Source organism: Aethalodelphis obliquidens, unplaced genomic scaffold, assembly GCF_003676395.1.
Source record: "Aethalodelphis obliquidens isolate GAN/ISIS:26980383/991018 unplaced genomic scaffold, ASM367639v1 scaffold3, whole genome shotgun sequence".
NCBI classification, from domain to species: Eukaryota; Metazoa; Chordata; class Mammalia; order Artiodactyla; family Delphinidae; genus Aethalodelphis; species Aethalodelphis obliquidens.
Window position 1 is genome coordinate 45,091,017 of NW_020837947.1, and position 22,530 is coordinate 45,113,546.

Genomic DNA, 22,530 nt, shown 5'->3' on the forward strand with positions numbered 1-22,530 from the left:
AGCTAACACTAGTGCAACACTTCTGAACACTGGACTCCTAACTTCTAACTACAAGAATTCAGGAGAGGAGGGAGTGGACCATGGACTAGGGCGTCAGCTGGAGAGCCCTTCCTAGAGGAACTGGGACATGGCCCAGACCTTGAAGAATGGCTGAGCTGTAGCTGCAGACAGACAGGTGGATCAGGGAGCTGGTGAAAGCAGACTAAGCATCATGCGGTATAGTTTTGAATGGGGAGCGTGGGTGCTACATTTAGGTAGAAGAGGAGGCCAGGTGATCCCCAGCCTCCCTCCAAGTTGCTCTTCTATATGAGGCCAGTGACCCTCATTGAGGCCACGGGCAAGCACATTTTTACCTTTGCTTTTCCCATCTCTCCCATGTGTAGCTGGCCCTCTTCAACCACATCCTAGCTTTTACTCTCTCATACTGTTTGTGAGCACACATTAAATTCATTTACACTAAGATATAATGACACACGATCCCTTATGTTAGCCTGGCATATTAATAAGCCTTTGTGTAGTGATGTCACTTGTAGAACCCTTACTTCATTCTCGTTATAGCCCTATGGAGTGGGGAAGTTAGAGATTGTCCCCATTTTATAGAGAAGGAAAAAAGGTTCAGAGAATCTAAACAGCCACTGCAAGATCACTAAGGGGAGAATTTCAATAGGGGACTTGAACACAGGTTTCTTTCTGCCACCCTGTTCCACATCTTGCTGCAGTATTTGCACTTCAACAGGGATCAGAGCCCTGTGCTGAAGGTAGGTGGCTCCGAGGACTTCAGACATCGACCCAGAGATAGGAGAAGATTGATTCTTTCAGTGGAGCCCTGAGTCACGCTACATAAGTTACTGCCTTTGCCTCCACATTACCTGCGAGTTGTGTGATCACAGGCAAGTTAGAGAAAATTGCCTGAGCTTCACTCTACCTGTTTTTGAAATGGAAATAACTGTATCTGCCTAGTAGGATTCTTCTGACAATTTCCTGAAATACCACCTGGATAATGTCCTTGTCACACAGTCGTTCTCAACAAACCTCCCTTTCTCTCCCCCTTTTCTTCCCCATTTTATCTACACACAAGGCAGGCCATGCTAAGCTAGAACCCCAGCCTCACCCAGTCCCTACAAAGACCTTTCCTATCGCCTCTCCTTTGCTTTTGCTCTTAGCCCTTCCTCTTCCGCTAAATCCCTGTGTGCAACCACACCAACCCTCCTTCGCTTCTCAAGCTAGCCAAGCTTTTTCCCTGCGCAGTACTTTTGCACACACTGGTTAGTCTGGCTGAAACCCACCTTGCCCTCCTCCAGCCCTCCTTGGTCCTTGTGCTCCAGGCGTAAGCCCAAATGTCACTTCTTCAAGAAGGACGGAAGTAGCTTCCCCCTGTATTCTTTCTCACTGCATCCTGTACTTTTCCTCTGTTATTACAATTTGTAGATACATGTGAACCCTACATTTACCGGTTTAGTTTCTGTCTTCTCCACGAGACTGTAGCCTCCCATGTTGGTCACTATCTCTGGGGCACCCGGTACAGCATCTAAAACCTAAGTCACGTTCCATAAATATTTGTGGGCTGTGTGTTGGGTGAATGCTGCTCTTCTCTCTCCCTTTTGGGATGACCTCCTACAGCCTCCTCAGCAAATCATATACTACATACCACCAAACAGCCTTCCCATCGAGCCCACATACCTGACCATCTCCTTCATTTTCTTGTCCCAACAGTTATTCATACATTATCACGAATGAGGTGGTGTTCTCTGATTGTTTCATGATCCTGTAATCACACCATCAGTTTTCCAAGGGCTAAAACTTTTTAAGGATCTTTTTTGGGATCCCCCATAAACCTAGTAGAATAGCTGGAAATGCTATCAGTGCTCAGTATTTCCTGATGAATGAATGAATCAACCCATCAATCCTAGTATAATCCTTTTTTGTACAGAGAAAACCTTCACTTAGCAAATAAGGAGAGGCTATTGCATCAGAACAATCTCTAACCACGACCCATTGCCGTTGTCCCTCTTCTGGGGTTACCATTTTGACTTTGAATGCGAAGCAAACAATCTTATCTTGAAAGGGGGATTGGATTTATATTTAATAAGAGAGACTGAATCGGAAGCTTGCATTTTTTCCCAAAATTTAATAACAGCACTAGTAAAGCCTTACACTCCTCAGCTGGCCTTATTTCAGGTGTAAGAGTACAGAGCTTCCGGGTAAGCTTCTGTCTTGATGTTAGAGCAAGGCCCATAACACCAACCCTGTTTAAATTCATTGAGAGCCAGGAGGGGGTCACATAGCAGGGCATCTAGTCGGAGCATGCTTTCAGAATCAGTCAGTCCAGTCCAGGCCTGGGCAGAGGAGATGAAGGGAAACATCTGGTTACTGAGAGCCACTGTCCCCAAACATTTGAGATCCTGATAGCTACCACTGATGACCTCAGTAAGTAACGACATAGCTTTTGATCTTACCCGCTTCCTCCGTTCACAAGTAGAATGAAATGAAACAAAAAACATATCAGTAAAGCATGTCATTGTTATGCCCCAAATACTAACTTACTGAAGGGGGATTTCAATTGCTACCTTCATCCCATTATACTGAAGTAGAACCTTTAGTTTACTGGTTGCCTGGCTGCTAAACCTCAGATTGCTCCGTTGCTCATTTTATCAGTATTCTTTGAATGATTAACAACAAAAACATATATATATATTTACATATATATGCATTTATGTATGCATTTAAAATTATATATGCATTTTAGTGTACTTTGACAGTTGCCCAGCAAGTTCTGTCTAGATAGTGTCTTCCCTCTGGTTTAGTATTTGATCTTATAACACAGAGCAGGGAAAGGTAGGTAAGTTTTGCTAAATAGCTGTTGTCCATGAATGCTGTCAAGGCTGGTATGGCATCTGTTCTTTGTGTGACATCACTTTATCCCCTGTATTCCCACCCCTGCTTGGCTTTGTAACAATCAACAGAGCCAGTAAGAGATGACTGCTGATGAGTCCCCTTCTATCCCCATCTCTCAGGCTGCAGAAGTCCTGAAGGTTGATGGAGGGCCATGCTATTCAAACAGCAGGCATGGCTGAGACAGAAGCTCCTGGTGCTGGGAAGCCTTGCCGTTGGGAGTCTCCTGTATCTAGTCGCCAGAGTTGGGAGCTTGGATAGGTAGGTGATTAAACACATACTTATGCCTGTATGACTTTAAATGTCTCTTGATTTCAACTTCTTTAGGACATAATTTTAAATCTATCCATTTGTTTTCCTCCTTCAAGATTCCCAAGAAACATGTTTTTCTGCAGTATTGATTTTGATTTATTGAGCCCTTAAAAGAAAGAGATCCAAGTTGCTCAAACCAAGGTGTTCATCAAGATCCATTTGTATTCTGTGTGTGTTGTTTGCTTTCAGAGAAGGGATAAAGCCATGTACAGTAAAAATGTCATTTACTATAGCTCTGTGTGCATCTGGTTGTTGACCTCTAGCCGTAGCAAAATAGTGATGATGTATTTATGTATCTACATTTTGAACTTTATAAGTGGGCAATTAATGTGCTACCAAGAGAGTTAAAATTATGTATGAGACTGTAAAGGAGCTCATCAGGTTTGGAATCCATTGCCCTGGAAAGATGGCTGCAGGGGGAGTTTTAACTATGTTAATTAGCTCTGGTTTCCAGGAGCTGAACATACCAGACAAGGAGTCTGTCACTCAGAGTAATGGCCCAGAAAGCAATGGAAAGTTCACAGAGAGGAAATTTACAGAGCTAGGGTTTGGCTCTAAATAAGCCAACAGTTGAGAGGTACTAGACCTGCAGAAGTCCAGCAGTGTCACCTGGCTTCAGATTGAATGCCACTGGACTGGCCCACATCTGGTATGATTAGAAAGGGTAGAGAAGTTAATTTCTGAAATTTGAAGCTTCCTTTAGAATTAATTCTTGCTCTTGAAAAACTGATGTATGCTCCCCATGAATTCAATTCCCGTTTTCTATAAAAGTGTAGCCACACATTAAAATAAAAATATCTTCCTTACAGCCTTTTTCTTTTCTAATCTATAGATCTTATCACAGAAATATTTAACAAATAATATAACAGTGGTCTTTGCTTTCCTTCAGCCAGTATTAATTTTGACTGATAAAATGAACCCCTTTGATGCTTTTCAATTCAAAATTCCTAAGTAAACTTCCTACTCACTATGGGAAATGGTATAACCCAGAGCTTATCACTGACTCCGAGTAGTTCCCTAAAGTAGGACTTGTTATTAGTGAAGAGCCTTGAGGTGGTACCATTGTCCTATGTCCATAATGGAACTTTTATATCAAGTTCTTCCCAATACCTTTAGTTTGCTTCTAATCATTTGCTTTATTGAGTAATTGATCTAACAATCATTAACATATTAGTTATTTAGTTGATAACTCTTTTCATTGTTAACCCGGTCTCTAGTCTCTAATGGGGTAGCTTTTATAAGGAATTGGATTGCTTGGGGGGCTTTCTCAAAACCTCTCACTTGCGAGTTCGAGCAGATTGTCTGAAATTGACACATGCGGACACAGACCTGTCCTTTAGAAACTGAAGACCCTGCTCTCTGGGCGGGAGGCTGAGCTCAATTACTTCTACTGTCCCTTCCAATCCTAAAATTTCATGTTTTTTAGTCTGGGGTCCATGCCTACTCTTTAGAGAGTGGAAATAATATGATATTTTTTCCTATCTTGAGTTAGGGAGTCCAAAAAGCAATTGTTCTGCAGGGAATGAGCTCCCATGGTAGAAGGTAAATAAAGGAAAGAAGGAAAATGACCTTTTCTAGAAGTAGAGAAATTCCTTTTGAGCTCAGACAGGGCAGACACTGTTTCAGCCTCTCTCAGCCTGGGTTCTGTGAGAGAATCAAGTCCTACAGCAAAGAATTTGATTGACTGTTTCCTCAGTTCTCCCAAGGACAGCATCATTCAAGATGCCTGGGAGAGAAGTCCATCCATTGCATTCAATGGATGCCTTAAGGGATTAGGGTTTAATTCTCAACCAGAGCCCAGCAAGAGCTAAAAGATGAATTTGTGACATCCCAATCAACGTCACAATTGAAAACATACTTTGACTATGTATGTGTTGCTCCTTATATATCTTACATTTAGAGCTCTAACATATTAATCCTATTAACAAAGTTATGAAAACAAAACTCATGTTTCTCTAAAATATTAACTGTGATTAACCCTGTTTTTTATAGTATGCCATATTTTTATGTTTTCCACAATGAGCATAAGTTGTTTTTAGAATCATAAAAAACCCACAAAAAAGGTAAAATATCTTCTTATATTTCCTTAAGCATTATGATAGCTGTTTAAACATTGCATAGGCCGAGCCCCTTCCCCTCAGTTCTGCAAAATGCCTTGGCATGACCTTGAGGTTCTTCCCTTCTCCCTTTAATTGTAAACATTACAGAAGATAAGAAAGGTACAGTGGGGTCTCTTGGGAAAAGCAAGAGACAGCCTCATTGCCACAGAGAGGGGAGCATAGACTCCAAATTATTAGGGCAACTAGAAGCTTCATTTGGAGGAATTGGTTTAACAGCCATTTCGACTAATACTATACCCTTTAACAAGAAAGCAAAAATACCTTCTCAGATAAACTTAGGAAAGTTATAATGAATTCAGTTCAATTGCAGACTATACCCCAAAGGAAATTCAATTTACTAACCATATAAATTGGCCACACCAAATTAAATAGTCACTCCAGCCTAATATCACTGTGATTGTTACCACAACTTTCTCTCTGAAAAAAAGCAGTGGTGCTTTTTCACTGCTTAGGGCAATGTTGAAGTGGAAATCCTCCTTTCTGGCTCCATCCTTTGCTTTGCTTCTTTCATGAGCTTGAGTCCCGGATTTAAATGGGCTTGACAATGAGGACCTGAGATTTCTGACACTGCCAGAGTCTTGTTGATTTCTGGTCCCAGGTGTGGTAGGTGATATACAGCACTTGCTGTTGGCATTCGGTTTGCTCCTATGTTCAGCAAAGTAAAAACATAAGCCTGACCTTTTTAGATAGAAAGAGAAAGAGAAGCAGAAGAAATATGTACTCTTCTAGCTGTCCCCAAGGCCAAAAGCAGAAATTCTCATATAATGGAAAGCTCAGCCAGTGCCAAGATTGGAATTTTGCAGGTTGATGACGCAAATAGCCGAGGGCAGAGACTGGGACCTCTTTTCAGATTATATCTCAAAGATTTTTCAGAGTCATATGAGTGCAGCTGAGCTGCAAGAAAATAATACCACATGAAACCCACAGGACGTGGCCTCCTAACTGCCCTTTAGCCTCCCAACTGAAGATTCTAATCTTCCGTCTTTCGTATTTTCTAAATGATGTTAACTGGTGGGCTGCTAAAAGGCTATTAGTATGGTTGGTGTCACTTGTCTGTCCTGTACTGTGAACGTCAGTACACGCTATAGTCAATTAAGAGCTTGGTGAATAAGAATTTTAAGAAACACTAATAAAAATATTCCATCAATTATGTGTGCTTCATTTAATACAGAGTTGCTTAAAATAAAATTTCCCAAACATATGTTCATTGTGGATTGCAGTAGGCAGAGAGCGGTGGTTTTATTTATGCATTTTAAGTCTTACTCTCACTGGGGAACCAGAGAAATGAGAAATTAGTTGCAGTGAGCTCCTTAGAGCATCTCTCTGTTGCTTACAGGCTACAACCCATTTGCCCCATCGAAGGCCGGTTCGGAGCCCGTGGTCAGGCTGAATTCCCCCTGCGCGCCCTGCAGTTTAAGCGTGGCTTGCTGCACGAGTTTCGGAAGGGCAACTCTTCCAAGGAGCAGGTACGCCTTCATGACCTGGTCCAGCAGCTCCCCAAGGCCATTATCATCGGGGTGAGGAAAGGAGGCACCAGGGCCCTGCTTGAGATGCTGAACCTCCATCCGGCAGTGGTCAAAGCCTCTCAAGAAATCCACTTTTTTGACAATGACGAGAATTATGCCAAGGGTATTGAGTGGTATAGGAAAAAGATGCCTTTTTCCTACCCTCAGCAAATCACAATTGAAAAGAGCCCAGCATATTTTATCACGGAGGAAGTTCCAGAAAGGATTTACAAAATGAACTCATCTATCAAGTTGTTGATCATTGTCAGGGAGCCAACCACAAGAGCTATTTCTGATTACACTCAGGTGCTAGAGGGGAAGGAGAGGAAGAATAAAACCTATTACAAGTTTGAGAAGCTGGCTATAGACCCTAATACCTGCGAAGTGAACACAAAATACAAGGCAGTAAGAACCAGCATCTACACCAAACATCTGGAACGGTGGTTGAAGTACTTTCCAATTGAGCAATTTCACATCGTCGATGGAGATCGCCTCATCACGGAACCCCTGCCAGAACTTCAACTCGTGGAGAAGTTCCTAAATCTTCCCCCGAGGATAAGTCAATACAATTTGTATTTCAACGCTACCAGAGGGTTTTACTGCTTGCGATTTAACATTATCTTTAATAAGTGCCTGGCGGGCAGCAAGGGGCGCATTCATCCAGAGGTGGACCCCTCTGTCATTACCAAATTGCGCAAATTCTTTCACCCTTTCAATCAAAAATTTTACCAGATCACTGGGAGGACATTGAACTGGCCCTAAAATAATGTCATACAACACTATGTGTTGTGCCTGGGGACACACAATGTCTCGTCTGGATTAAAATATGCACTTTTCCTATAGACACAACTGTCCAAGTCATTTTTCCATGTATACTTGTACATACGCAGTGTGTGACCAAATATAAGATCAGCTCTTTTTCTACTGAAAATTTACAAAAACAAAAACAAAAAACAAACCAATTTGCTGTCTACATAGTTGCATCTTTTATGCTATTTACAAAAAGAAGAGGTGGTGGTACTGGGGGAAAGTGACTTCAGCTATTCTCAAAGAGTTAGTCTTCCTTTGAGTCAGAATTTGTCGCCTGCCATTTTCATAGATTTAAGCCAAAAGATTAACATGTGAAAATGTACCAATGGCTGTGAAGTTTCAGGAAGTAGAGGATTCGGTTATGCATTCTTTTCTAAGGGAAAGCTGACTCTTTAATTCAGATGCTGAATTGATGCCATGAAAACAGAAAATACTATTTTCTTATTATTTAAAAAAATGTCTTATCTCATAAAATTGACATCGTTCCAAAGTTCCTGTGGTGATTTTGCACTATCGTTTTCTCATATGGACCATGGTGTCACTTGTAGCATGTCAGTCACACATCGGAAAGTCAAGTCCTTTTACTTCCGTGTTCTATGTCAACAAAGAGAAATGTCATGTACATAGTGTATATAGTTGTAAATACTGGTTTCACACTAAGTAATTCTATTTTGTAAACTGAATATGGCTATTTAATTTATTGTGAAAATTAAATTTATTGTGGTATTTAAAAAATGGAATGGATTAAAATTACTCTATGTGCAATTTTTTTTTATTCATTTTGTTTTATGTGCCCCTTGCTGGCTCCCAAAGTCAAAGCTGTTTATGTGCACATGAGAGCACTTGGAAAGATGCACTTCTCCGTTGATTTCTGTACCCTTGTGATATGAAGCAAGGTTGGATATATTTTTTAAAAATATCTCAACCATCTGGAAATCTAGTATAACAGCCACCTCAAAGAGCACTTGTGCTTCTCTGCTACAACCTTGTAGCAATTAACTTACTTGCAGTTGCTCCTGGTGCTAGGAGACAGACAAGAAATACTTTAATATAATCAAGGCATAGAAGAAACACAGTTTTATATGAACCTCTAATCAAAGTCAGACCAATAGAGAAATTAAATAAAATAAGATTAGAAAACTTGTGTAGCCTCTGTACTGAAAGCTGCTGCTGATGCCTCCGCAAACTCTCAGAACTCCCTCTTTGAGATGAAACTACATCAGCCTGCTCAGGAATGATCAAATTACTTAGTGTTGCTATTACTAACATAAACATATGGCTCAGATTTCCACCAGAGAAATTAATGCTAAATTGGGTGCTTGCTAACATCAGATAGCCTGTACTGTTCTGCATTTACAGATGCTTAAATATAGTTCGGAAAACCTTGGAAAGAGGTATCAACAGAAAAAATAATAAGATGGATTTTTCACAATCATGGTTGCTTATCCAGTGGAAGATGTTTAAGGGAGTTTTGTTCACATTAAGAGTGCCTAGCAAATAACAGTGGATTCCCTTTTGATTGTACTAAGTGTTGATTTTCTCCATGAGTTGTTCATCCTGTCCAGTGATTGATGGTGAACTTTTCTAAATAAATAGCCCTTTGCCCTTCATTGTCGGTATATGTTGCTTCTCAAGCTTCAGCCTTGGTAATCATCTCTACCGTTTCAATTAGCATTGGTGCTGTTTTCTCAGCATGGAACAGGCATGACACCAGCACATGCTGAGAGGCCAGCTTCTCACTGACTGCACAGTGAGTCTGGAGTGAGAGTCTTGGGTCTAAATGTCAATCACTCTCTTTTAAGCCGTGAAGGAAATCAAACATAAGGAACTTAGCATCAGACTTCTCTATGCCTCAACTCTCAGCTAACCGTCAGAGTAAACTGATTGAATACTACACTCAAGGACATAATCAACACATTATCATTAATTTTATTATAAATCTTCCTAGAGCACTCTACAGCTAATACAGTTTTATACCAGTAACTGTCAAAGTATGCTCGACTGGAACACTGACGTTTCAAAAACTCAGCCTAGGTATTCCACCAGTAAAACTGAAAAATAGCAATCTTTTCCTAGACTCATAGAGAAATTTTTTAAAGTAATGAATAGAAATGTTTCAGTGATAATCTTTTATAGTCCAAATTTTTCTTCAACTTTGCTGCTGCTACCAAGAGTATATATCAGAGTTGATTCTAAGATTCTGTTTGACTTGTGCTGTCTTTTATAATTTGTTGCTTTTAGCTCAGTAAGCAAGTATTTCTTCATCACATGCAGAAAAAAAAAGTGTTGCAGTTTCTAGTTGTTAAATAAGTTTGAGAGTTGTTTTAAACCTTGGGGCCTCCTCACAGATACCTAAAACAGGACGCCTGGCCTAGGAGGATGTTTTTAGAGGCAGGTTTCATTTCACTGAAAAAAAAACAAACATAAAACAAAACAAAAAAAAAACAGTCACAGCCACTGCTGATTGAGCTAGGTAGAAATAAAAATCCTACGACCTTAATAGCACACTCCACTGGAGGTTTCAAACCTCCTTGTTTAGAAAATGTTTCCTGTTGTCATCAAACAGGCAACCGACCTCTAGAGGAATCTACAGCTCATCACAATAGATCCACTAGGATTCTCTTTAGTAAGTTATTCCTTTTACGTCCTGAAAACTTTGCATTTCTTCCAGAGGCTTGGTGGCACCATACGGTTTTGTGAAACAGTTCCAGCTGCAAAGAGTAAAAAACTGTTTAAGCAACGATGAGGTTCCTGCTGGATTGTAAAGCTGAAACGACACCATTTTGGAAGCCAGGGAATTCCCATTATAATTGTACAAACAGGAACAGGAGTCCCAAGGGAGTGAGAGAGAGAGTAGGGAACAGAGAGAAAAGGAGACATGCAAACCCATAGACAGACATCAAATTCCAAGTCCATCTTGTAGTCACCTGAAATCACCTCACAAAAACCTTCAGTTGATGATGGTATTAATTTTTCCCACTAATTACACTGTAGTATAGGAAAAAATCTAAGACATCAGGGTCTTTAGGTGATGTGTGATAAAGCAAAGGCATGTAAATCCATTGTAATCACATCTGATCTTAGATTTGGTACCTGTTATGTTGATGGACCAGCAATTGCCAGAACAGTTTCCACTAAAGCTGATGGAGCCTTGTGAGAGCACTGCTTGGGGTGCTGCCCCTGGAACAAGGGCCCTGCTGGAGGACAAGCTCCAGGACCGGTGAAAAACTCCTGGGATGCTGCTAAGGGAAGGTAAGAACCAAGGAGAAGTGCAGCCCCAAATCCAGTCCTGCCAATAAGCTTGTGCTTTGTCCAGTTATCAGTCTGCTAAATTGGATTGTCTTCATAAGCTTAATTTGAGAATTTTCCATGGATGGAAAATTTCAAATGATCGTAAATCGTGTCTGCCTGCTGAAGCCTTTTGTACTCTTTCACACACTCAGCAGCCATTTTCCACTTATGAGAACAGACACAGTCTAAGCAGAAAAGAAAACTTTGCTGAAAACATTCCCTCTAAAAATGACTAAATACAGCAAAATCTTAGCAATTCAGGCTAACAAGGTGAAAATATTTTAAAGCAAGTTCATTGCAATTATTCCCAAGTAGGCAAAGTACCAAACTATACTAACAGTGCATTGATAAATAAATATCTAATTGCACCATCTTTACAAAATAAAAGCCTCTTAATTGGCATATTGTTTTCCTAAATGGGTGTTACTTCAAGTATTTCAAAACAGTCTGTCCTCTTAAGTAGGTTACTCAGGCCCCCTAGTATCTGTTTATGAATTTTTATAGCAAACCTTTCTTTTACAGCTAGTGCAAGAATGAAATTTAGGCCGAAATATGATCATTTGGTAAGGTCCTAATAAATTATACCTTATGATACATCTTACAAGAACAATTTCTTTATGTTTTTAAAGATTTATTTCCAATTACATTTTATCATAGCTTTAAGGAATAAGAGTGCTCTTTCATAATGATTAGAAGTGGATTGGTGCATTGAAAAGGCAGAACTGAACTGAGAGCAATATGCATTTCCCACAGAAAGCACCTGATTGGTATTCCAAGAACAAGTGTCTGTTATTTAGAGTCAGCTCAGTCGAAAAGCAATAGCCTTTCAATCATATCAAGGAGGCAGCAGCATGCTTGGTACCTCATCGGGCTAGTTCCATCACGTCTGAATTTGTGAACCATATCAGTCTACCAGGTCTTGGGGAGCTGTTGGTGAAAGGATTTATTGTTTCTAAACATACATGTCATCCCCCTTTAAAAACAGGCCACCAAGAAGGTGAGTTGCTCCCAGAAGATTGGTAACATCATTTCAAAGAGTTGGCTCACCTCCAACCTTTCTAAATGCACACAGCTTTGCTTTACATTACCTTTTCTTTAACGGCACCAGAGAACAATCTTTAAGACCAACTGCAAAACTGACTGTTTCTTTGGTAAGGCCACGTGGATGGCATCCTCCATCTCTGGCTCATTTTTTCCAGGAATGAGGCAAAGGTGTCCTTTCAAAGACAGTTCTCTGGGTATGCTGACCATGGAAGAGTCATACTCTCTCCTTGCCACCAAGCTTCTGGCTATAGGTCCACTCATCCTGAGACTTATATCGGGAGATACAGGAAAAAGAAGGAAACTGAACACAACATTCTCCTGTAAGTAAAGTACCGTGTACCGTAACGTTTTCAAAAGTGTTTAGGAAATATATTTGTTTCATTGAACACAAAGGAAATATAAGCTAAATGTAAGTGAAATGGGCAAGTCAGTTCATCTCTTTGGGCTTGAGCTTTCTATTAAATAAAATAGGAGCATCAGATTAGGGGATGTTTAAGCTCTTTCAAGATAACATCATACCGTCAGATGAAAACGATTACTGGAACATGCTTTTGACAGTGAATGTCACGGAGTTGAGGGCATGAAGGCGGAGAGGAAAGAGGGGTTAGACTCAATGTACTTAGCTGTTCCTGTGCGTAGAATCTCTCCCAAAAGTTTCATATCTATGGTTTTTCTTTAAGGGATATTCTTTTTCACTTTTCCCTTGTAACTGAATTTTCTTTCTATTCAACCTTATTCTTGGCTTTGGCTTCCATTTTGCCTGTCACTTCCTGCATTAATTAACTTTTGTTGCATAACAGACCACCCTCAAAACATCCTGATTAGTTCAGGATTCTGTTTCTTATCCGGGCAGTCCTTCTGGTCTGGTCCAGCTGGGCTCCACACTGCTGGCCTTCCTCATGCACCTGTGGTTTCTGGCAGGTCAGCTGGTGACTGGATGATCTAAGGTGATCACTCTTAGATGTTGGTGGCTTGTGCAGCTGATCGATTGGTGCTACTTGCCAATACTGACTATTGGCTCAATGACAAAGGTGCCTGGGTTACATGTGTCTCACCTCTTAGTAGACTTACTCGGGTGTATTCATGGTAGTCAGAGGGGTGTAAAGAATAGCAAGAGATGGCAAATCCCAACATGCAAGCATTCTTCAAGCACCTGTTTGCATCCTGTTTGTTATTTCTCATTGGCCAAAGTATGCCACATGGTCAAGCCCATAGTCAGCGTGAGAGGGGATGACACAAAAGTGTGTATAGGACAGAAAATTATCGTGGCCATTTCTGCAAATATGGACCACATCTCTCAACCGTGATTCTATCACAGTGAAAGTTATAACAATTATAGTAATAATTCACAAAACAACTTTATCTTCCTCCATTCCTGAAGAAACATAATGATAATAAGAAGGGTGATAGGCAGAATAACGCCCTCCTTCCAAAGACATGTACATCCTAACCTCAGGAACCTGTGAATATGTTACCTTACATGGTAAAAGGGACTTTGTAGATGTGATGAAGTGAAGGACTTAGAGATGGGGAGAGCTTCCTGGATTATCTGGGTGGGCCCAATGTAACCACAGGATCCTTAAAGGTAGGAGAGAGAAAGAGAAAAGGGGACAGTCAGAGAGATGATGATAATGGAAAAATGGGTTTAGACTTTGGGGACCTTCAGAGAGATGCAGCATTGCTGGCTTTGGAGATGGAGAGAGGTGGCCACAAGCCAAGGAATATAGGCAACTTTAAGAAGCTGGAAAAAGCAAGGAAATCGTTTTCCCTAGATCCTCCGGAAGGAAACATAGCCCTGCCAACACCTTAATTTTAGCCCAGGGAAACTTGTGTTGGACTTTTAAATGTACAGAAATGTGAAAGAATAAGTTTTTGTTGTTTTAAGCCGCTAAGTTTGTGGTAAGTTGTTCTAGGAGCCTTAGAAAATGAGTGCAAGAAATCAGGGGAAACAGAGCACTCAGCAAATGCTGGTGTGTTTAATCAGCTTATTCTCCTCCAGTGTCACAGGGTGAGGGGGCAATAGCCGTCAGTCACAAAGGGCATTTCCAAACAAAGCAAGCAGAAGTCCTGAAGCATAGGACCTGAAGGGTAGCGCCCCTGCAAGTTCCCAAAGGTGAATGCAGGCAGAGTGACCCTCAAGGAGATAATTCCCTGGTCATTGAAACACAGAGCAAGTCTCATTTCTTCTGGGACACCTCCACTGAAGCCCAACGGGTAAGAAACAGTTTAATGGTAAATTGCAGATAACTTTACGGCAAGGTCTAGATTATGTGACATTTAAAAGTATCTTTAACATTTTTGTTTTCACGCTGAAAAACTAAAACATTTTCGGTCTTCTTAAAAGTCCATAAAATCTATCCTCGATCCAAAATATCTGAAGTCTCCAAAGATCAGAGCCAGGAGCCTTATTTTAGATTGGTCCCAGGATCTCTTCCAGATGGCCTTGGAAATTGTCCTGTGAGGAAAACAACCTGAGATTCTTTCTCCTGACCTTAATGAAATTCAGAGGCATTTATTGATCACCTAATATGTTCCTAGCTTCTGAAAGATTTACCAAACAATTACTAAAGGTCACTAGGAAACCCAGAGTTAGAGGTGTGACTAGAATACCGCCCTCCAGAATTCCAGCCACTTGTCAAGAAAAGTCTCTAAATGGTTCTATTTATTATTTATGTCTACCTACTTCCTAAAAGGATTTGAGGTGGCAATTTTCTAATTAAAATTTGTTTCTAATCTCTTTCTAATCTTGTTTTATTGGCTGCATTTCAACCCTCTTGTACTTAATCAACCTTGAATGGTAACGTGTATTGAGTCTGTATAAAAATATGAATTAGCATTAAAATTAAAATGTACACACATTTAGTACACATGTAATATTTATGGACATATTTGTATTTGTAAGCTTGTTGAAAGAAGCTAATTATAATAGTTCATTATGGGACTAATCAAAACCATTCTTTTGTTAGTGATTATCTGTCAAATTTGCACAGCTGCCGTCTAAAAATTACATTCCAAAGGTGTCACAGTCCAGCCAAACACAGTGAGTGCACATAAAGAAAAGAAAAATTCAATAAATTAATATTTCAGAAGCACATTAACCGATCTGGAAACAAATATTTTGATAAAAGAATACAATTTGCCTAATTAAAGTGTCATTACATATAGTATAAGTTTCAGTGGTAAAAAATATATGTTTATTTGTCTTGCTAATTCAAGGATTTTGAAGGTGCTCACATGGAAAATATTATACCTGCCACCATTGTGTGCTGTGCATGTGGACACGTGTGTATGTGCGTGCATGCGTGTGTGTGGTTCTTGACAATTCTGTAACAGTGTCTCATCCTCATGTGATTATCACATTACTCTTCAGCTTGATCATCACAAGTCTTCCACCTTGGAATTGTATCAAGTTTCTCTGAAAGCACAGTAATAATTAATATTAATAATGAAAATAATTATATGATAACAGTATAATTAATAACAAAAGAGTGATTCATTCATTCAATCCACAAAGGTTAATTGAACACCTATCACTAGATTCTGAGTTATTTTTCATTATTTATTTATTTATTTTTGGCGGCGCTGGGTCTTCGTTGCTGCGCGTGGGCTTTCTCTAGTTGCGGCGAGCGGGGGCTACTCTTCATTGCAGTGCACGGGCTTCTGATTGTGGTGGCTTCTCTAGTTGCGAAGCATGGGCTCTAGGCACGTGGGCTTCAGTAGTTGTGGCTCGCAGGCCCCAGAACACAGGCTCAGTAGTTGTGGCGCACGGGCTTAGTTGCTCCGCGGCATGTGGGATCTTCCCGGACCAGAGATCGAGCCTGTGTCCCCTGCATTGACAGGCGGATTCTTAACCACTGCACCACCAGGGAGGCCCCATTTTTATTACTTTTAAATTTAAACATAAATTTAAGCACAATGTGTTTACTTGGTATTATTATCTGCATCTATTGTGCTTGAGGCACTAATTTTAAATTGTGTGAAATTAGTAAGTACAAACCTCCAAGCCTAAAACTCTGAGAGTATGGCATTGATAACTCTCTCTGGGAAACAACACTGAAAATAAAAGTTTTTTGAGGTGAGGGGCCAGAATCATCATGACAGAATATTCCCAGTGCTCTGCATGGGAAAGAGTCACGTCATGGGAAGGACTGCAAAGGGACCAGACACCCACTGACCATTATCTGTGTTTATACCCACAGAATGACCAGCTGACTTCAGTTACACAAACCCTTAATTTGGATAGAGTTTGTTGAAATTGGTCAAATTGGTGACTACATGATTGTCCTCAAAAAAAGTTACTTCAATCTTTCCAATTTCTCCTTCAAACAATATCTTTGAAATATTTGCAGAAAACTTAACTCTTTATGTGAAATTACTTCTTTCTCCATCTCTTTGGCTGACTCATGCCCAACATGAGCCCTGGCCCCTGCAACGTGCTCTCAGAGCATTCAGGAACCCTCAACAGCTCCTTAGCTCTGCTGACACACAGCCAGCCAGCACCACAGGGCACCGTCAGGAGTGGCTGTCTGTCAGTACTGCAGCCAACCCTGCTGGGCACTGTGGCTTCCCAACTGGCATTGCCACCATCTCCACTTCCCCAAAGACCTATGGCAATGTATGTATGGGTATGCGTGGTGTGCGTGTGTGGAAGGGGTGGGGCCGGGGGGAGATCCTGTCTCCCCTTATGTTATACTCCCTTTTAAACAAAAGCCATCCTATGTAGATACCAAAAAAGGTGCCCCTTCCACTCTGTGTTCAGAATCCACCCTCTCCATAAGGCCAGGCTAGAGTGGAAGACAAATCTGAGTAACAGACACCATGGTAAACTCAGAATCTCATGATAGGTGTTCAATAAACCTTTGTAATTTGAACAGATGAATGACTTTTTCCTTATGATGATGGAGACTTTACCGCTGGATTAAGCTTGTCTGCCTGTCTCTTTCTTCCCTTAGAATGGGACCTCTGCCCAGGAGATTCTAAAGTCCTTTATGCAAATAGATCTCTGGTGGCCAACCCACCATACAGCCAGACATATTCCCCAGCAATGGACATAATGCAGGCTTTTGCTGGGCTCCTGAACGCCCATCATACTTTTAATGCGTTGTAAGATACAGATGCTAAGAACCAAGGGCTAGCTTCAGACTCTACACTTCAAAGACCTTTTCATGCCAGGAACCAGCATGACAGTTTCAATCACTTCTCTCCTTTATGTCTCATAATGTATGACAGTGACGCCGCAGATGTCAACTGCTATCTATATGAGTCCTGGCCCCTCAATGACATGGATCTCTAAATTTTCTCTATTAAACTGTTAAATTTTACACTTAATTTAGCATAAAGTAAAATTGCCAATTTCAAAAATAATGACCGAAACAATAAATTAATTGCCACTTTCATCACATTGAACCGTGCTCTGAATATCACTGTTTAGGGTTTTACAGTGTTAAAGGTGAACAGCTTAGTTCACTAATGGTATAGAAGTACATACAGCTCATTGTTGTCATTTTTAATTACACTTCTACCTCTTTTTCATGTTAACACATCTTAGCCTGAGAATGTGCAGACACGATACGGTGGACTCAAAGAGAAGTAGACCGTTCATAGGCCACAAAGACACTAGAAAAAAACAGGAATCTTCGTATACACAATAACTCTCCAGTCACAGAGTAGAACAGACACCCACTTTTATTTGTTTTGACACATTTAGGAAATCATTATTAGATATTAATTAAAGAATGATTAAAGCTAATTATTTGATGAAGGCTCCATATGTCCAAATAAAACAACCAGACCATGGATGATCTACTTATTTCTACTCTAATAGTGGAAGTCCCTGCAAATTGAAATTGTCATTCCCTGAATCTAGTTGATTCTTGCGTCTCAGTTGAATGGTTACAACATATAGACACAGGCAAATCTTTTAGGAACATACTTTGATGCATGAATGATTTTGGAAAATTCAGCAAGTGAAGAGGCAGCAGCTGTGAATACATGAAAAGTCTTGACCTGAGTATCCACCTGTCAATAGAATTACACCTGTCAGGGCAGGATGGTAATATGGTTAACATCTAATATGGTTAACCCACTGCGCTGCTTATTTCAGTATCTCACAGCTAATTCTGGCAGAGACTCAAAAGAATTGTTTCTGCCAGTTCCTACCCCTCAGGTTGCAGATAAGCAGCCCAGGTGGAGAACCATTATTCTCTATTCTAAAATGTAGGTGTTGACTTTATTGTCTTAGTAAACGCAGCATCATTAAGAGAATGGTGTCTTTGGGACTTCACTGGCAGTGCAGTGGTTGAGACACCGTGCTTCCAATGCAGGGGGCACAGGTTCTATCCCTGGTCGGGAAACTAAGATCCCACATGCTGTGGGGCCAGGAAATTAAAAACAGAGAGAGAGAGAATGGTGTCTTTGTTTAACATTTCTTCTCATTGTAAGCAACTATAGGACAAGTATTGTCATCGACATTTCCCTTTCCCTTGAAGGCCACAGACTCACACTTTGTACCATAGTAAATAAGTAAAAAAAAAATTTTTCAAATGAAAAATTTATAACTATTTATTTAAATAATATCAAGAATCTTGAAAATTCATTATTTGCTGAAAAATAGCTTCTCATGCACAATACCACTCAGAGCCCACCCAATATGGATGATCGTAGATACATGCATTTAGTGTAGGACCCATCACAGGGGGTGCAAGGAGGGTCATTTGCTCCAAGGCTTACATTGGCGAAGAGGTCACAGTTGGACTGGTGACATTACCTCCAAATGACATTAGACTACTGTTCCTGAAAAACTCTGACTTATTTTTTGACATTTTTTTTTTCCAGACCACCTTTTATTACATCAGAAAAGCAACATTAGGCACTAGATCTTGCAAAATATGTTCTGACTAACTCTAAACTTTCTGAAATTAAATATGTGCAACCACTGTAAGGTTTTTAGTGAACAAAACAGTTAAATACAAACTTTCATTTGCAAAATAGATTACTGTATAACTGGCAACCTCAGAGCCAAGTGCTAACTTTTCTTGCACAGATTTCAGCGGCAGTGGAATGGAGAGATGTAAATCCTAATGAGTACCGAACTTAATTTTGGCTTTATATATAGAAAGAAACTTTGAGGAAAAATAGCTTTAAATTGAATAGTATCTTTTGAAATAAACAGCTCAGTCCAGCACTTACATATGTGAGGTTTATACTCAACCAGATCTGGGATGAAAATGAAGATTTAGGGTTTACAGTGACTTTAAATCCAGTTTCAAGAGTAGCCAAGTCACCTCATTTCCAGAAAGGGAAGTCTCTTTAGGATGACCACGACACTCTTCTGAAGACACTTGGATGGATAGCCAGAGTTCCTTGGCCACAGTTCCACTTTGCCACGACACCGTGCCAATGCTGTAGTGTGGAACTTCCTCTGAAAGGCAGAGCCTTACACCACAGCGCTAGAGAAGTTAATTATTAACCCTTCCCCTCCCCACTGCTTTCCCTCCTGATCTCCAGCAGGGAGTGGCAGCTTAACATTCCTTTCAGAAATAAATAGTTCAAATGAGTAATTTAGAGTTACCTTTAAAAGAGCAGCAGAAAACAGCCACTGACCATTATGTTTGCAAATGAGTGAGAGAATGGGTACACGTGAACAAACACACAGAAGAATAAAGTAGAATAAATCGTTTCCCACATTCATCGGGGAAAAAAATCTTTAAAAAAAGAGTATTAATTAGCGTTTGTTCTTGTGTGGGTAGAGAGTCCAGGGCTCTGAGCAGGCATGGCCTTATAAACAGGGTTGCTATAAACAGGGTTGCAAGCAGCCCTCCGCACACCAAGTCAGGACTAGGGTGCAGAGAGGGGCCTTCATGCACTTCTGACAGCTCAGTACCTGTGAGAGAACAGAGGTGATGCAGGGACTTTTTAACCCACAATGCATGAGGTATAGGGAAACATCCATCTGTGAAAGAACCACCAGCAGCTGGAGGGACCACGGCAGGGCATTCTCACAGCAACTGCTGATGAAGGATTTCCCACACCATCTTCTTCCGGAACAGAGGCATCTGGTGCTGAGTAAATGTGATGGGTTTGTCCCTAGAGATATAATCTGCATATTTACAAGTAAACATTCCACAATCACTCCCATTCAACTGCTGAGGAATCTCATGTGCCTTCATGTGGTAGTGGGTCCACTCTAAAACATTCAGGTCAATATTTCTTTTGGTCTTATTTTCATCCTGTAAATACTGAAGGAGAATCTCACAGATCCTGTGGCCCTTTTGTCCCATAGAATCCAGATATTTAAGACACATTTTTCTTAGGTCTGTCACTACCAGGCTCCAACGTACCGTCCGATGAATAGGCACCAGAATAAGTTCCTGTTCAAAGAGACTGACCCCTTTGGTCCATCTTTTCACTGCTTGGTAACCCCCAGACTTTAATTTTGGATAGAAGAAAGTACTGAATGCATAAAGTGCTAGATACCCTTGTTTTTTATTTCTTTACACCAGGAGATTCATGTAAAAATTAATGACTTCATCATTGAGCCAGTGATAGTTCTTCAAGGTCTGGATATCTCCTCGAGTGATTCGGAATTTGAAAGCACTATTTAGGATCTCATCCTGTGGGCCATGGCCTAGAGCATTACTGATTTCCTTTTCCATGTCCTCTGTAAGTTCAAGAAGATCATATGTCCTTTTATCCCTCTCTTTGTTTGAGGAATTTTTTTCTTTTGTCTCAAGTATTGACATCTTCCTCCTGAGTAAGCCATTGTTTCCACTGCCCAGGTGGAGTCAGGCTGACACTTCTTCAGATACGTCAGGTTCCAGCTGGAGTCCCCTCCTACCTTCATTTTCAAGTCTGATTCCAACTGTCTTCTCTGTATCAGAAGTTTTCCCCTTTGAGCACCTCTTTTCGCTTCTCATTGACCGTAGAGGTCCCCTTGTTTCAACAACTCTATATTGTTTTGGAACAAACTGAGTTGTTTTGACTCCATGACTTTGCTCTTGCCCCCAGCCTTTGGTCTTTAATGTGTCCATCTGACTTCTTTGAGAACTATGATGAGTTGAAGTTACAGGAGGAACAGAGTTTCCATGACCACCTTCTTTAAGTCACTCTAATAACCTTCGGTATTTCTCTTTCCTCTTTTTTTTTGTTTTGTTTTTGTTTTCTTTCTGCGGTACGCGGGCCTCTCACTGTTGTGGCCTCTCCCGTTGCGGATCACAGGCTCCGGACGCACAGGCTCAGCGGCCACGGCTCACAGGCCCAGCTGCTCCGCGGCATGTGGGATCTTCCCGGACCAGGGCACAAACCCATGTCCCCTGCATCGGCAGGCAGACTCTCAACCACTGCGCCACCAGGGAAGCCCTCTCTCCTCTTTTAGAACACCCTCCTCCACAGTACAATGGGGACGCCTCAGACCCTTGCCACCCTCTTCAGAAATCATCTCTGTTACAACCTGTTCCTGAGACTTCCACGTTAAGGAACTCTCCAGATTGCCTTTGCTATGGCGACGGCCACCTGGTCTTCTATTACAGGCTTCTGAGCTCAAAGTAAAACCAAAGGAAGGCAGGACTCTGCATGGCTGATCTCGAGTTACTGTCACTGATCTTTGGATGGTCACTTATTCCATTAGGAGATTTATTACCCAGTTTCAGCATGTTGTTCCAGGATCCAGAACCTGTCAGTTCAGAAGATGAAGAATTCGAAAATACCTTTCCTGAAGGAACCACATTCCATGTTCCATTACAAGCAGAAGTTACCACAGGCTTTGTGGTCAGCTGGAATGGGAATCCAAATAAGCTGGCAGCATCGTAGAGACTGTTTTTCACCCGGTGAATAAAGCAATCTAATCTCGGTCTTTTGGCTGGTATTTCATCAGCGTCCACTGTAGAAAACAGAGTGAGTCACTCCTGCCTGGGTCTCGTCTGCCAGTTGGTGCCTTCAATGTCCTGTCGTCCACAGTAGAGGTGTGGACCACTGCCCATCTAGGGACCAAGGAGTGGGATTATCCTTAACCCCAAATCCACTACTGCCGGAGCCATTCTCAGACCTAGGAACTCTTCACTGGAGGCCCAGAAGAGAATCCCCAAATCACACGGAGTACAAGGATATTGAGATTTCTGCCCTTGCTTTGGGTAACTTGCACCCATGTACTGCCAGAGGAGCACAACCTCATTGCTTCAGTTTTCATAGGGTATCCTAACCGGTTACCCTAGTTTTCCAAAAAGTATTTTTTGACATATTTTGTTAATACCCAAAACCTCAGAAAATGGTGGTAAGCCCCTCGACCTATGGGAGACAACAATCTCAGACTCCTGGACCTAAACTCAGGCACAACAGGATCAGCAGGATGGAGGGGGTATCCCTTTAGCATATTCACTTTGCTTGTCCTAGTCAATTTGGTTGAGAAACAATAGCGTGGGATCCACAGGCCTGCAGGAGAATGCACTTTCTTTCGAGCAGGGCGAGTGCTAGGAAGGAGAAAAAGTACAGGAACACTAACCCATATTCCCATGGAAATGCTCTGGTTTCAACATTCCTTTTGAAAAACATAGCTTCTCTAG

General features: G+C 41.1%; 1 protein-coding gene and 1 pseudogene across 1 annotated transcript in view; one reads left to right on the forward strand and one right to left on the reverse strand.

Moving 5' to 3' along the window:
* HS3ST5 (heparan sulfate-glucosamine 3-sulfotransferase 5) overlaps window positions 1–8,404 on the forward strand; it is a 179,569-nt gene extending 171,165 nt beyond the window's left edge. The window contains exons 3-4 of the mRNA XM_027088214.1: window positions 3,015–3,153; window positions 6,661–8,404. Of these exons, the coding sequence (XP_026944015.1) occupies window positions 3,047–3,153; window positions 6,661–7,591 (1,038 nt within the window). The 5' untranslated portion in view covers window positions 3,015–3,046 and the 3' untranslated portion in view covers window positions 7,592–8,404. The remainder of the gene's footprint in view (window positions 1–3,014; window positions 3,154–6,660) is intronic.
* An 11,521-nt stretch (window positions 8,405–19,925) lies between these two features.
* LOC113605954 (sentrin-specific protease 2-like) lies at window positions 19,926–21,951 on the reverse strand (annotated as a pseudogene).
* Between the last annotated feature and the right edge of the window lie 579 nt (window positions 21,952–22,530).